At 28.2% G+C, this 13,374-nt stretch overlaps 1 protein-coding gene across 4 annotated transcripts in view; it reads right to left on the reverse strand.

Annotated features, from left to right (window-relative positions):
• Positions 1 to 1,037: 1,037 nt before the first annotated feature.
• The window catches only part of LOC100167976 (piwi-like protein Siwi), a 22,917-nt gene continuing 10,580 nt past the window's right edge, over positions 1,038 to 13,374 (reverse strand). For 3 of the 4 annotated variants that reach the window (XM_016804870.2, XM_029487525.1, XM_029487530.1), the window contains 14 exons: positions 5,456 to 5,667; positions 4,783 to 4,968; positions 4,540 to 4,716; positions 4,301 to 4,456; positions 4,085 to 4,230; positions 3,908 to 4,016; positions 3,554 to 3,843; positions 3,344 to 3,498; positions 3,143 to 3,267; positions 2,909 to 3,077; positions 2,022 to 2,143; positions 1,802 to 1,959; positions 1,468 to 1,615; positions 1,038 to 1,396 (listed from right to left, as the gene is read on the reverse strand). In XM_016804870.2, the coding sequence (XP_016660359.1) occupies positions 1,280 to 1,396; positions 1,468 to 1,615; positions 1,802 to 1,959; positions 2,022 to 2,143; positions 2,909 to 3,077; positions 3,143 to 3,267; positions 3,344 to 3,498; positions 3,554 to 3,843; positions 3,908 to 4,016; positions 4,085 to 4,230; positions 4,301 to 4,456; positions 4,540 to 4,716; positions 4,783 to 4,968; positions 5,456 to 5,667 (2,270 nt within the window). In that variant the 3' untranslated portion in view covers positions 1,038 to 1,279. Of the gene's footprint in view, positions 1,397 to 1,467; positions 1,616 to 1,801; positions 1,960 to 2,021; positions 2,144 to 2,908; positions 3,078 to 3,142; positions 3,268 to 3,343; positions 3,499 to 3,553; positions 3,844 to 3,907; positions 4,017 to 4,084; positions 4,231 to 4,300; positions 4,457 to 4,539; positions 4,717 to 4,782; positions 4,969 to 5,455; positions 5,668 to 6,732; positions 6,847 to 7,529; positions 7,570 to 7,630; positions 7,991 to 13,374 lie in introns of those variants that run through there. The other variant, XM_008185465.3, reaches the window with a different exon arrangement.

Genomic DNA, 13,374 nt, shown 5'->3' on the forward strand with positions numbered 1-13,374 from the left:
GGTTAATAAAACCAGAAATCTATTTTTGGGTACCCTTTTTCACAATGTTCATGTTATAATTTTATCAATTATAATACTGTGGGACCACAAAACAACATCAAACATTCTTGGAAATTTAACATCAGTACAATACATTTTTTTTTAATACTAAAAAAATATAATATATTAACGCTTATATTTATTGTGAGCAGGCCAAAGAAGGCGTTTTAAAAAAAAATTGGTGCAAATGAACACCCTACACCCCCTCCCCCCCAAATGACCCCCCTGTAGTAGGTACAGACACAAAAAACAAACAAAATAAATACATTTGTCGCTCAGAATCTAAAATATGATGAATCATACAATATTTTCCAAACTTTTGAAATGTGTGATCTTCAATTTTAGGCCACTTAATTATATACTTGGTTGAGCACCAAAAGTCCAGAGATCGGATCTGGTATATTATATATGCCAGTGTCATAGACTGTACAGAAATACAGAATATAAAATATAGTCATAAATAGTCGAGTTATCATAATCTATATGCCATAACAAGAAACAATCAAATAAGATACTAAACATATGTTGGTAGTAAATTAATTAATTTAATATAATAACAAAAAAACAGTAAATATTATAAAGCCAAGAAGAAATTTAATTGAAAATAAATCAATAAAATTTAAAAAAAAACAAAAAATAAAAAGTAACAGTAATATATAATAGAAGTACAACGGTTAAAACAATTTAAATATTTTTGGTTTCTACATAAAAAATATTTTTACACAGCAAGTTGAATGACATGATATAAGAAAAAGTACCTATATTAAAGGAAGTATAACAATTTGTAAAAAGTTAAATCAACAAGAGTATTTCTATGTGTGTATTATAGGTACTAAGTATTGATGTATAATATTAAATCGTTATGTCTTTTTTCTTTTTTCTTAGGCCCAAACTGTAGGGAAAGGGCTCGAATTGCCCCGGGGCGGTGAATTGTTTGACACGGCTATGTGTAAGAGTTAAACTAATAATATTTTAAGCACAAAATACAAACAATAAAATTGAAATATAACACTAAATAGTTATTATTATTAATCAATAATACAAAAACAGTTAAAATAATAACAGTTGAAATTTAAATACAATTAATCAATAGTAAGTATATCGATTATCAAATGATAACAAAAAAAAACAAATACAATTTTCAAAAAGATTAATAAAATAAAATTCTAAGATTTCTTCATGAAAAAATTATCATTATGCACAGAATTGAATAACATATTATAAGATATAAAAAATTATATTAAAGGAAGTATAACAACTCATCCAATCCAATGTTTGACGGACGTCTGAGACTCTGCCCAGTGAGAAATGCCAACTTGTGAGCCAGCTGACATGGAGCAGGAACTCGAACAGTACCCTAGGAATGATTTAAACAAAATGCATGGGTATAAGCACTAAAAAAAATAACATACCGAATGGTATACTAACCGACCAATTGTAATACATATGGGTCAACTTGTATGTAAGTCTTTGCATTATATCGGGAGGAAGCCCAAGTGTATCTTCAATAACTTGATAATATGTAGGAGTTACAGTACCCTGTCTTACATTTTGTGATACCAAAAAGAAATCGTACCTGTAATTCATAATGCTTAAGTACTAGGTATATTTTATTTGATTATTTTTTACTACTACTGCTTTACTGTATGACAAACAAAAGTAATATAAAAAAAAACTATAAAATACCAATACAATGGAATTAAGTTACTTTGATTTTGATAAAATGTACAGATTTAGGTTAAATAATTTATGTAGGGCTTACTTAGTTGGGTCTGTAACAATGCCATCAATAATTGTACCGGGTCGAGGATTTTCAGGCCCTCTATTACTGGGAGCAAAAAATCTTGCACTAATTCGTTTCGTGACTATAACAAATGCAAATGGGACAGAACTCGCCCCATAAAATTTCTCACAAGCAGTCTATAAAAAAAAATAAAAAATTAACCACAATATACAATTTAAAATAATTTAAACAAACCTACCTGCATAAGTCTAACTTCTGTCTTCTGGACATGCGATATTTGGCCTTCTCCAACACCATCTCTATATACAACTATGGAAGTAGGTAATTTACCATTTTTACACCTATACTTGTTCAATGCCTCTGAAAAATTAGTAAAATACATTTTTGATAACTATTTTGCTCGTATACCTAAGGCCTATGTCATATAAAATACCTAGGAACACATAATGATGAATAATAATAATAATAATAATTTCATTTCTACAATTATAAAACAATAATAGAGAGAATAACCTAGTTAAATGGCTTCCAAATTAAAAAAAAAAAAAAACCCAAATTATATAAGATTTTAGTATTTTGTGGTTAAATAATTATTTGATTATTTAATACTTATTCCTCATTCTTTCGACTAGAGGAAATTATGATATTTATTATTTTTCCCATACAATTTAGTAGTATAGTTGATTGGTGAATTCTACTCAGCCGAGTAATACTATTTTTGAGGGAGGGTAGTATTTTAAGTTCACGGCTCACAGGTGAAATTGAGTTAATGTTAAACCAGTAATTTGGTATTATTTGTAATATTTAATCTACTACAATTGAGATCCAAAAATAATATGAGTGGTACATTGTTTCTGCATTGCTAGAGAAATGTTACTAAACTTGGCTGTGGTACTTTAGTAGGTAGCTTTAAGAGGATTTGTTGATCAAGCAAACTACTGGTAAATTATTACAATTGTAACTGAGAAATGGAATATAATTTTAACTTAATATAATATTATAGTAAGTTATTAGCTTAATAGTATAATGTATTCTCAAAAATCAGGAATATCAATATAAAAATCTGGTAAAATGCATAAAAGTTAACTAATAAAATCCACAATTGACGAATTAACAAATACTTACTGCTTATGCCTGTGGCAAAATGAACAGATAGTTCCTCTCCACTTTCATGCGGTTCCACACAACTGAAGTAACTTGTGTGAGAATCATTCATAGTTGATACCAATGCTCCAAATGATATGTTTTTCCGCTGGCTATCATGACAAACATCAAAACCAACTATCATCATCCCCTAAAAAAGAAATTGAATAAAAGTAATTACAATTTAATTTGTATATTCCATTTTATTTAAGTTACTTTTTTAGGAATGGTAACTAGCCAAGGGGCACCTCCGAGTTTACAATTTATTTGTATAGCAATTTTTGTACAAACAGACAAATTGTTCTTTTGCACATTTTTTAACAGTACTACTTGGGACGGTACTGAAAATAAATATTCATTATAAATTCATTTAATTTTGTAAAATCAATATTATCATATAATATATTAGAAATATACCTGCTCTATCAATACATAGTTTTCTTTTAATCATACTATAAATATCACCACGTGCTGACGGAATAACACATAAAATCAATGACGGATTCGATTCATTAATTACTTTTTCCAGATTGATCAAAAATGTATTTGATTTCCCATCAACCAAAGGGGATCTAAAGATTTTATTTGTGAGCTTTCAAAAAATAATTAAATTAAAAAAATATTTACATAACGGGCCTGGGTAATAAGAATGTCATTCCTTGTGCTGCTTTTAGTAGACTTTGAGCGAATACTTCAACTTCACGGCAACAATCTCTAGGAGCTAGAATGTACCAATTCTTTACAGTGGCAGAGGTAAACATTGGTAAAGAGCGTAAATGCTTTGTCCAATCGGCTTCTTCGCCGCCATTATAGCCTTTCGAACGACTTTGAATTGGTTCTGGTTGTAATGTACGACCAGTTAGTTCCACCAACTTGTTACTTAACGTTAGATTCCAAATTTTCAATTCGGTCACAGACTTAAATAAAAATGAACTCAAAATTAAAAAAAATAAAAAACTAGCTATATAAATAATTAAATACATCTGGTGTGGAAAGAAGTCTATTTGCAAAATTTGTTAATCTTTCCACGCGTTCTTTGGGATTCACACGAGTATGTATGGCCATATCTTTCATAAGTGTGAAATTATTTCTATAATTTAAAACAAGATAATGCACATCAATTGAAAAAGTTTTGAATTAAAATACCAATTTATCTACCTCATGGCATCAGTTAAACCAGTCATTATGCATAATTCTGGAACAAGATATACCAACGTATCTTCAGCTCCGAATCGTCTCACAGATTTTTTATTTTTTGAAATCAACATCGGTTGTCTGCCACCACAAATTTTTATGTTCCATTTCTAATACAGTAATCAATATTCAGTTAATTTAAGTCTATAATAATTAAAATAAATCATTATCGTTATGTACTTCTTTGTAATATTGTAAGTAAGTCATTTTAGACCCATCTTTTTTACTGAATTCAGAATTAGGGTCAGCATTTTCGTCAATGTCATCGATTCTGTATGTTTCGTTATTGTATTTTGTCATAACTGTGGTACCAATGACACCAATTTTAAAGTTTATCTAAATAATAAATTATATTAACCATTTAATTATTCATCTAAGGCATTTTAAACTGAAATCCTCCAAAATCATAACAAACACACCATCCAGTCTTTGTTTCTATTTCTATCAGTGGCGCACTGGTTTAAAAAGTCCAATACTGTTTCTTGGCGCATGACTTTTGTTGAAATTTCTGCACAGAGTAAAATATTATCTTCATACCTGCCAATAGTTGTTTCATAACCCGGCCAAAGTTGAAGCTTATGTTGAGCCATATCAATCTAAAAGCAATATTATAAGGGGTCAAAAAAATAACAAATAAAATACTTATGGAAATATAAATTTACTTTGGCATCTGGATCGTAAAAGTTTCTGCCAATCATCGTTAATTTTAGATGTCGTAGACAGTTGCGTAACAGCAAGTTAAAAACTTGAATGTTGGCGTAATCACCAGTTTCTATTACATTGGTGAATTTTACCAGAATCATTACAATTTGGTTATCCTGGCGACGTGTAGATGTAAGTTCAAAAGTCTAGACCAAAATATTTCAATTGATTTCTAACATTCTAATCAATTGATAATCATCAACCGTTTAATGAACCGATTTATGAATGAGCTATAGCGATTCCTTAAACTTTATTTACTGGTCAATAGTCATCATTTATATACATTTTTTATGCAGATTTTGGCATAATAATTCTTGATTATCCTTGGTTATTGTTGTAATAGAATTATTACAAAAACAACAAATAAAATAAACAAATTTGATCAATCACTAAGCTTTTTACTGATTCAATATTTATGCTCTGCAACCGGTGACCGGTGTATGCAACATACAATAAAAGATTTTTTTTAATTTTATTTTGAGATCTCTATGGTACAATTATTTAGATTAAAAATAATGTGTTTAGGTTGTTTTTATAATTTTCTGGTTTACGGCAAATGATTAACATATACAATACAGAAACTTAATAATATATCTGTAGCAGTGAAAGGGTTAACTTTAAGCAACAACTTACAGATGGATCATATCGAGTGCCAGAAAATAACATGGTACCATCAAACAAATATCCTCCTAATAGTTCTCGATGCTGACCCAATAATCCTCTTTTAGTACTAATTCTATCCTCTTCAGGACTGAAATCAACTCGATATTGATACAAAGACCAATTTGTATATGATGTAATAGGAAAATAATTTGCCAATAATTTTACTGGCTGTCCAGAAGTTCCTGAAGTATATAATACATAATTACAATGTAAACACTATTAATGTTTTCAATTTTACTTTAAAATATTTCATCGAAATCGACTTGGCACAATCATCAATTTTACCATAGTACTTATATAATATTATAATAATAATGAAAGTAATGTTAGTGAATTATTCCATTTAATCAAATGACAAATAATAAATTAATGTATATTGTATATGTACAGTACACATTTACCCTTAGAGTCGGATTTCAATGCATTTGCATTTTGTTTATGGAATGCTTGACACGATCCTTCCCTACTATAAATGTGTATCAATTACATAGTACATAGACCACTTTTTGTTAGAGTGTTTTTATTAGTTTTATTGCCTTGTATGGTATTTTAAACAGATTTAGTGAATTATTTCAGGTTTATTTTTGATGGTCACAAAAAATGATAAAAAAAAAAGTTAAACCATAGAAATAATGAAAAATAAATAAACCTAAATAATAATAAAAAAAAAGATTAAGTCAAATATTAGAAATAAGAAAGATTTAATTTTTGGTCAATAAAAACTTATTGGAAGTCAAACATAGGTAATTTTTATTTCTAAATATTAGAGAAACACTAATTATTGTACAGTGTGATAAATTTAAATGTCTATTTCACAGTAAATATTTTCATTTATTTTTTTCAGTTATATAATTTTGACAAAATTACATGTAAAAACCCCTATAGGTACACTTTTTTTCCATTTTTAATATTTATTTATATCAACATCAAATTTTTGTTCTTTAAAAATAAAAATATTCAAAGTGAATTAATTTATTTAAAAATATTTTATTAGAGCATTAAAATTTGAATCCTGATCATTTAATATAATTGAAATAATTCAAAATTAATTTTTTCAAAGCCCTTCGAGTAAACATTTTTTCAGTAAAGTACAACTCTGATACACAATACATTTTTTCTATAAATTATAATTAATTTTTGCAGTGTTGTAACCTTAAATTCTAGACGATTCTCATATAAATGTAAAATATATTTTCTAGATATTACAAAAAATAAAATACAAATTTTATTAGAATATTAAACCTTACCTTGTTTTCCAATAACGCCTAATGAAGATTGAGGTCTTACAGGTGTTTTAAAATGTTCCTCAATCTGTCTTCGCCCTCGCATTGCTCCACGTCCTAACGGTACTAGTGCAGCTTCTAAGGAAGTTTTCACAAATATAAAAAAAAAAGTAAGTACTTAACTAAAAGAAAAATTTTTTTTTTTATGAATTTATCTATAAAATTAGTTAAATGAAAACTATTTGTTAAATACTAGCACTAACTAGGTATGTTATGTATAATAATAACAACTTAGCTAAGGTTTATCATAATTAACAATACTGTCTATCTGAACTTGAATTTATAAGACATGAGTTGGTTATATCATTTAGGTATTATTAATTTAACCTTTTCACCGCTCAGTTTTTTCCCTAAATTCTCCTTCTCTGGTCAACTAATTTCAATTTTTATTGTTTTTTATGTTCTTAAATAATAAATTAAGTTGTATTAAACCATATTATGTTAAAAAATAAATATATTTATTGGCTTGATTTTTAAGTTTTAAATTTATACAACCAGGGTACCAAACAGATCCAACGTTGCACCACGTACTATAATTTTAGAAGTGGTGTCATTTTGGATATCAGTAGAAATAATGATGATTTAAAATGTGTATTATTAATACAAAAATGAACACAGAAACTTTTTTTTACTGTTAAATTAGTTATTTTTTTACCCATTTTATTTTATGGATAAAGGAACGTAATAGTATGTCTATAGCTAGTAGGTCCATAGCAGTGAAAGGGTTAAACTGACTATATATATAGTCTGTAATATATTACCTGCACACAAATTTTTGAGGCCTTCTGTAATTTGTTGCACCTTAAAAAAAATTGCATATAAATATGTATGTAAATAATATGAAGTTTTAATAGATTCTTACTTCTGCCATAGGGTCTTGTATATGGGCCAAATCATCAACAGATATTCTAGGCTTTGGTACATAATCACCATGCATCCCAAGTCTTGGCCCTAGTAGTCTAGGGGCTCTTTGCTGGGTTATGCCAGTAGGTGGTGCCATTCCAGGGGCTTTTGCACGGGTTTTTCCCCTTGATGGTCTTATGGGTTCCATTTGGAATAATTCTACTAAAATAAAGTTTTAATTTCTATATTATGGTAGGTACAATAATAAAAAGAAACAAAACATATTTGTTGAAAATAATTTAATATTGTATAAAAAGTAGCATCATATTGTGAAATATGAACAACATTGCTGTTATTCCCAAAGTGTGAATCACTTCATAAATATTACAAAAACAAGGGCAATAGGTCACTTGTATATAATATAAGGCCGACTATAATTAGCATAGTACCTACTGTAGTCAAAAATTATTTGTTGCTTTAGTGGACAATGGTCCATCACAAAACTGTGAGAGTGCGTTTGAAATTTAGGAACAATTTCTCAGTATTTACGAACAAAAGTTAGAAGCAAGTTTACATTTTTTTTCAATAAAAGTGTTTTTGTTATTCAATTGAATCGACACATGATATTATGTCGACTCATATTTCCAAAACAGATAATTTGGCAATGAAACTGAAGGTAGAAGGGGAACCAGTTATATGGTTTTGACGTAAATATTAATGATTTTATCTGATATGTATAATAATTTTTAGAGTGCTTGGGACTCTATCCCAGCAGGTGATAAAACAATTAATAATTTAACTAGTAGATTATTAATTAAAAAACTTATAGTACCTTCAACAGAAAAGTACCTACCTATGACAGTGATTGAAAATTAAAAGCTTATATTCTATAAACGTAAACGTACGGCAAATAATCCAAAGAAAAATTGGAAATTTGAAAATAAAAATAAAGCTAACGGAAAACCAGATAATTATTATTTTTGTAATTTACCAGGGCATTGGAAAAATCAATGCGGGAAATACTTGAAAAATCAAAAAGTAAGAAGACACACGGGGGAACAATATTAGCAAAAGTGATAATGGCAATTGGCAATGCATTTGTAACTGAAACAGTGTTAATACAAACGATATTGAGTAAAGTTGGTTACTTGACTTAGGAGCATCCGATCATATGTGCGGTAAAATAAATTGGTTTTATAATTATTACGTACCTATTGTTTGACAAAACAATTCAAGTATGAATATGAATATGACGATTCAATTTTGTTAGTAGAACTGTAGAAAGAAAGTTTAATATGAAAATACTATCATTTGCAAACAATAAATGGAATAATTATTATTTATTAGACATTTAGACTTACTATTTGTGCCGGAATTTAAGTATAATTTATGTGCGTGTTGTACAGCGTTAGATAAAAGATTAACGCCATCAGATAAAAATAAATGCGCGTTTTCAAGAAACGGAACTGTTTCTGTACAGGTGAAAGACATGGAAAACTATTTAAATTATAGTTCAAAGTGTGGCGCGGTTCGTACACTCAGCTGCGGAAACACTCAGTGTACCTATCGACTGGTACTGCTAGCCCCCGGATGGGTGACCACCAGGGGATTTTTGCAAGCCACAAATACAAAATGTGTTCCGACCACAACCGTTCCTCCCCCCCTACAAACAAAAACAGCTAATGACTAGTGATGAAGATTTGAAAATGTTATAATTTATTATATTAATTTCTTATCAAATAAATCTTTTAATATTATATATAGTTGTAGTATATTTAACCTTCATAATTTTATTTTAAAATATGTACTTTTATTACTATTTACCTATTTTAATATAATGTTGTTATTATTCTAATGAATATAATATAGTAAATTCAAAATACAAATCATTTAATATATATAATAATAATATATACCTATATCAATATATAATATTTAACTCGGTAATAAATGTGCATTTTTATCTTTTATTAAAAATGTTGTATTTTTACTAAAGTATAAATTATGAGTATATAATCGTTTTGTTACAATAATTGATTTTTCAATTTTTAACGGAGATAATTTATTGTCTGATTCACTTTCTCAATTTTACCCAAATTATATTTTTTTTTATTATAAGTTTTTTGTTTGATTCTGACGTTATACTTGTTACAATGTTTGTTCATTATGTAAATAAAAATGAAACAGTAATTTTATAACGTTTTTTAAAACTTTATTTAAAATTAAAAAATAATTGATTTAGGAAAAGTACAAAAAAAATAAATTTTCAAAATTTTCAAGCTTACATCTCTACTATAATGACCCTAGTTGCCGGGCTTAACTCAATAAAAAAACAAAAAGTTCAAAGTCATAACATTGAATACCTATAGGAGAACCACAAGTGAATATTGTTATCAAGGACACATTAAGATTATGGCATGAAAGGCTAAGCCATAAAAACATAATGTATGTTAATAATATACCTATTTTTATACATTAGAAAAACTTAATATAAGATTAACAAATAACAAAAATCACTTTTTTTGTGATTCATGCATAATCGGTAAACATCATTATGTGGACCAATGGAAAGGGAATCTATTGGTTGGTCAAAATAGTTTTTATTATTTAAAGACGATTATTCACATTATAGAATAGTACATTTTATATAACATAAAAGCGAAGTAAAGAATTTAAACGAAACGGCGTAATACATAAAATAAAAAATATTACCTACAGATTTCGAAGCACGATGTAATGTAAAATATTAATTTCTCAACTAAATACAGAAGTTTAATGCCTGGTTGCATAAAAAAATTATTAAGTTAATGAATCAATAAAATATAATGGACCAATAATTATGGGCCACTAATTAATCATGTTTAAGGGACAACTAGCACACTTTTGATATAATAAATGTTTAATGATTGTTCATGCAGGCCTACATTAGTGCGTATTATTTAAATAAAAGTAAAACTATACCTGAATGTTTTAGGGTCTTGTTAAAAATACACAAATGCGCTTTTATAAAATAGGTAGGTACAATATTCAGAATGCCAGAATGACTAATGAAAAAACATAAAACGTTCCTTCCGCTCCCTCGTCATATACCGTTGAACCAAATTGTTAAGTATGGCTCACAACCATAGATCATACAAAAAAAAAATATAATACACTCATCGATGTCACTCATATCTCCTTATAGGTACATGGAAAACTATTTAAAATGAAGTTCAAAGGGTGGCGGGGTGTGGCACGGTTCGTACGCTCAACTGCGGAAACACTCTGAGTGTACGTAACGGCTGGTTTTTCTAGCTCCCGGATGGGTGATCACCCGGGATTTTTAGCAATAAATCCTTGCCATACTTACAAAACATGTTCCAACCACAACTGTTTCTCCCCTTACAAACAAAAACAACTAATGCCCATAATTTCCGGACTTAACTCAATAAGGAAAAAAAAAAGTTCAAAGTCATAATATACTGAATATAGAAGAACCACAAGCGAATATTGTTATCAAGGTTACATTAAAATATTGCATGAAAAACTAAGACGCTAAGTTGTCAAAATATAAAGTATGTTAATAATACCTATGTTTATATATTAGAAAAACATAAATCATAATATAAAAGGACGACCTCCTAAATTGTTGACATATGATCTGGGCAAAGAGCGTTCGCAGGGGGGCTAGTAGGGGCAGTTGCCCTCCCCTGGCTTTTTCTGGGTTGATTATCATATATTATTATTGATGATTTTAATGTTCTAAAAAAACTAAAAATGTTCTAAATAGTGCACTAAATTATTTTAATTTTTAATATTAAAGATATAAATACCTGCTAATATACATTTTAAATTTTTAAATGAATGTAGAAAAGTTTCACAGACAGAACCTATTATTTAGATTTTCTCAATAGTTATATTATAATGCCACGAGAAAAACCACCGACAAATTACGAAAAACCGCTAAAGACAGGATTTTAATTTCTAACGCTTTGTTTATCACTATACAAACGAATAAAAATAAAGATTTTGTTGTAATTTATAATATTAATTCAATTTACAGGCTATAATAAATAATAAAAATATAAAATATCCAGACTGACAAACAGTCCCCGCTCAGAATCGTTTTTCGTATACAATGATATTATATCATTGAATTCAAATTTAATACGATCCATTATACAGTGACTCACTTCTAACCTACTGTGCAGCAAAGCGATATCCACTTACCCGCTTTTTTTAAATACCTTTTTACAATATTTTTTTTATACTATTTTATTATCCCTAAATGTCTAATGTCCTTCATGTTATTTAAGTAAGTAATTAGGTAACCACTACCTATATATTTTATGATTTTATTCTATAACTTTAAAATAATTTTCATTGAAAATTGTTGCAAAAACAGTTGAGTCCACTTCAAAAGATCTACAAGTGGCGGATACGAGGGGTATGAAGGGGCATTCGCCCCGCTTAGGCTATCTTAGTAACGATATTTCTTATTATAATATTTGGCTAAACAAAATGACAATTTAATTTTTGAAAATTCCTCTCCCCCCTTAGGTGACTTCTGGATCCGTTACTGAATCTTACTATAACTACATCTGATCTTAATAGCACACGAAAACTATGAAAAAAATAACCAATATCTATCAAAATATATTAACAACACTGATGATTGTGATATACCTATTGTTAAGTACAAATATACACGAATATATACAATATTAGGTACACGACATGGTAAAATGTATAAATGTATATACAATTTTATTAATTAATAGCGACAAATTTTCCAGATTTATGTTCAGTTGGTTTTCTTTTTTTTACAATACCAGTGATGCAGAAAGAAGTTTTTCAAAACATAAAATAATTAAAAACTACCTTCGAAGTACTATGTAGAAAATTAATTTGTGAAGTTTAGCTATAATTTCAATAGAAAATCAAATTGCCAAAGAAATGGATTTGTCAGATATAATTTGAAACTTCTACTTTAGCAAATAAGAAGTCCAGAAAAATGTTTTAACCCAGACAGCAATTTTTCGTTTAATAATATTTTTATAACATTATAATCACGAATAATATTAGTATAACGTTATTATAATACTATTATAATATTATCGTTACAAAATGCTGTCTGGGAAGTTTATTATCATATTTATTTAATTGGTATTGGTTACAATTATAAGATAGTATTTACTGATTTTTTTGTATGTACATAATATTATAAGTATTAAATTTATAAATTAAAGTAGGTATTAAATTTATAAATTAAATAATTATAAAATTGTAAGATGTGTATTTAAAAAAACATTTTTATGTTTATATTAATGTTTTTTTACAACAATTTTAGCAAGGTGAATGCGCCCTCATATCTCTGTAGATAGGTACATGGATGAGGGGGTCCGTTAAAAATTTCTCTCCCGGGCCCAAATTTTGATATTACGTCACTGACATTAGTACATTACTCCTATAAGTTAGGTCACCAAGTCGATATTTCATATATATATCATAAATATCAGATCACTAACACAGTTCACAACAGTGCATGTTATTCCTACGTTTAGGGAGCTGCGTACTTACTTATACCCCAATAGGTACCTAATAACCACGGACACGTAAATCGTAGATACCTACCTACTTATATGTTATTCTATAGAGGACGGTTCATTCCCCTGGCTGTCTACTATATTATACAGAAGTTTAATGCCGGGTTGCATAAAAAATATATTGAGTTAATGGATCATAAAATTTATCGGACCAATCATTATGGGTCACTAAATCATG

This window comes from Acyrthosiphon pisum, chromosome X (genome assembly GCF_005508785.2).
Source record: "Acyrthosiphon pisum isolate AL4f chromosome X, pea_aphid_22Mar2018_4r6ur, whole genome shotgun sequence".
NCBI lineage: Eukaryota > Metazoa > Arthropoda > Insecta > Hemiptera > Aphididae > Acyrthosiphon > Acyrthosiphon pisum.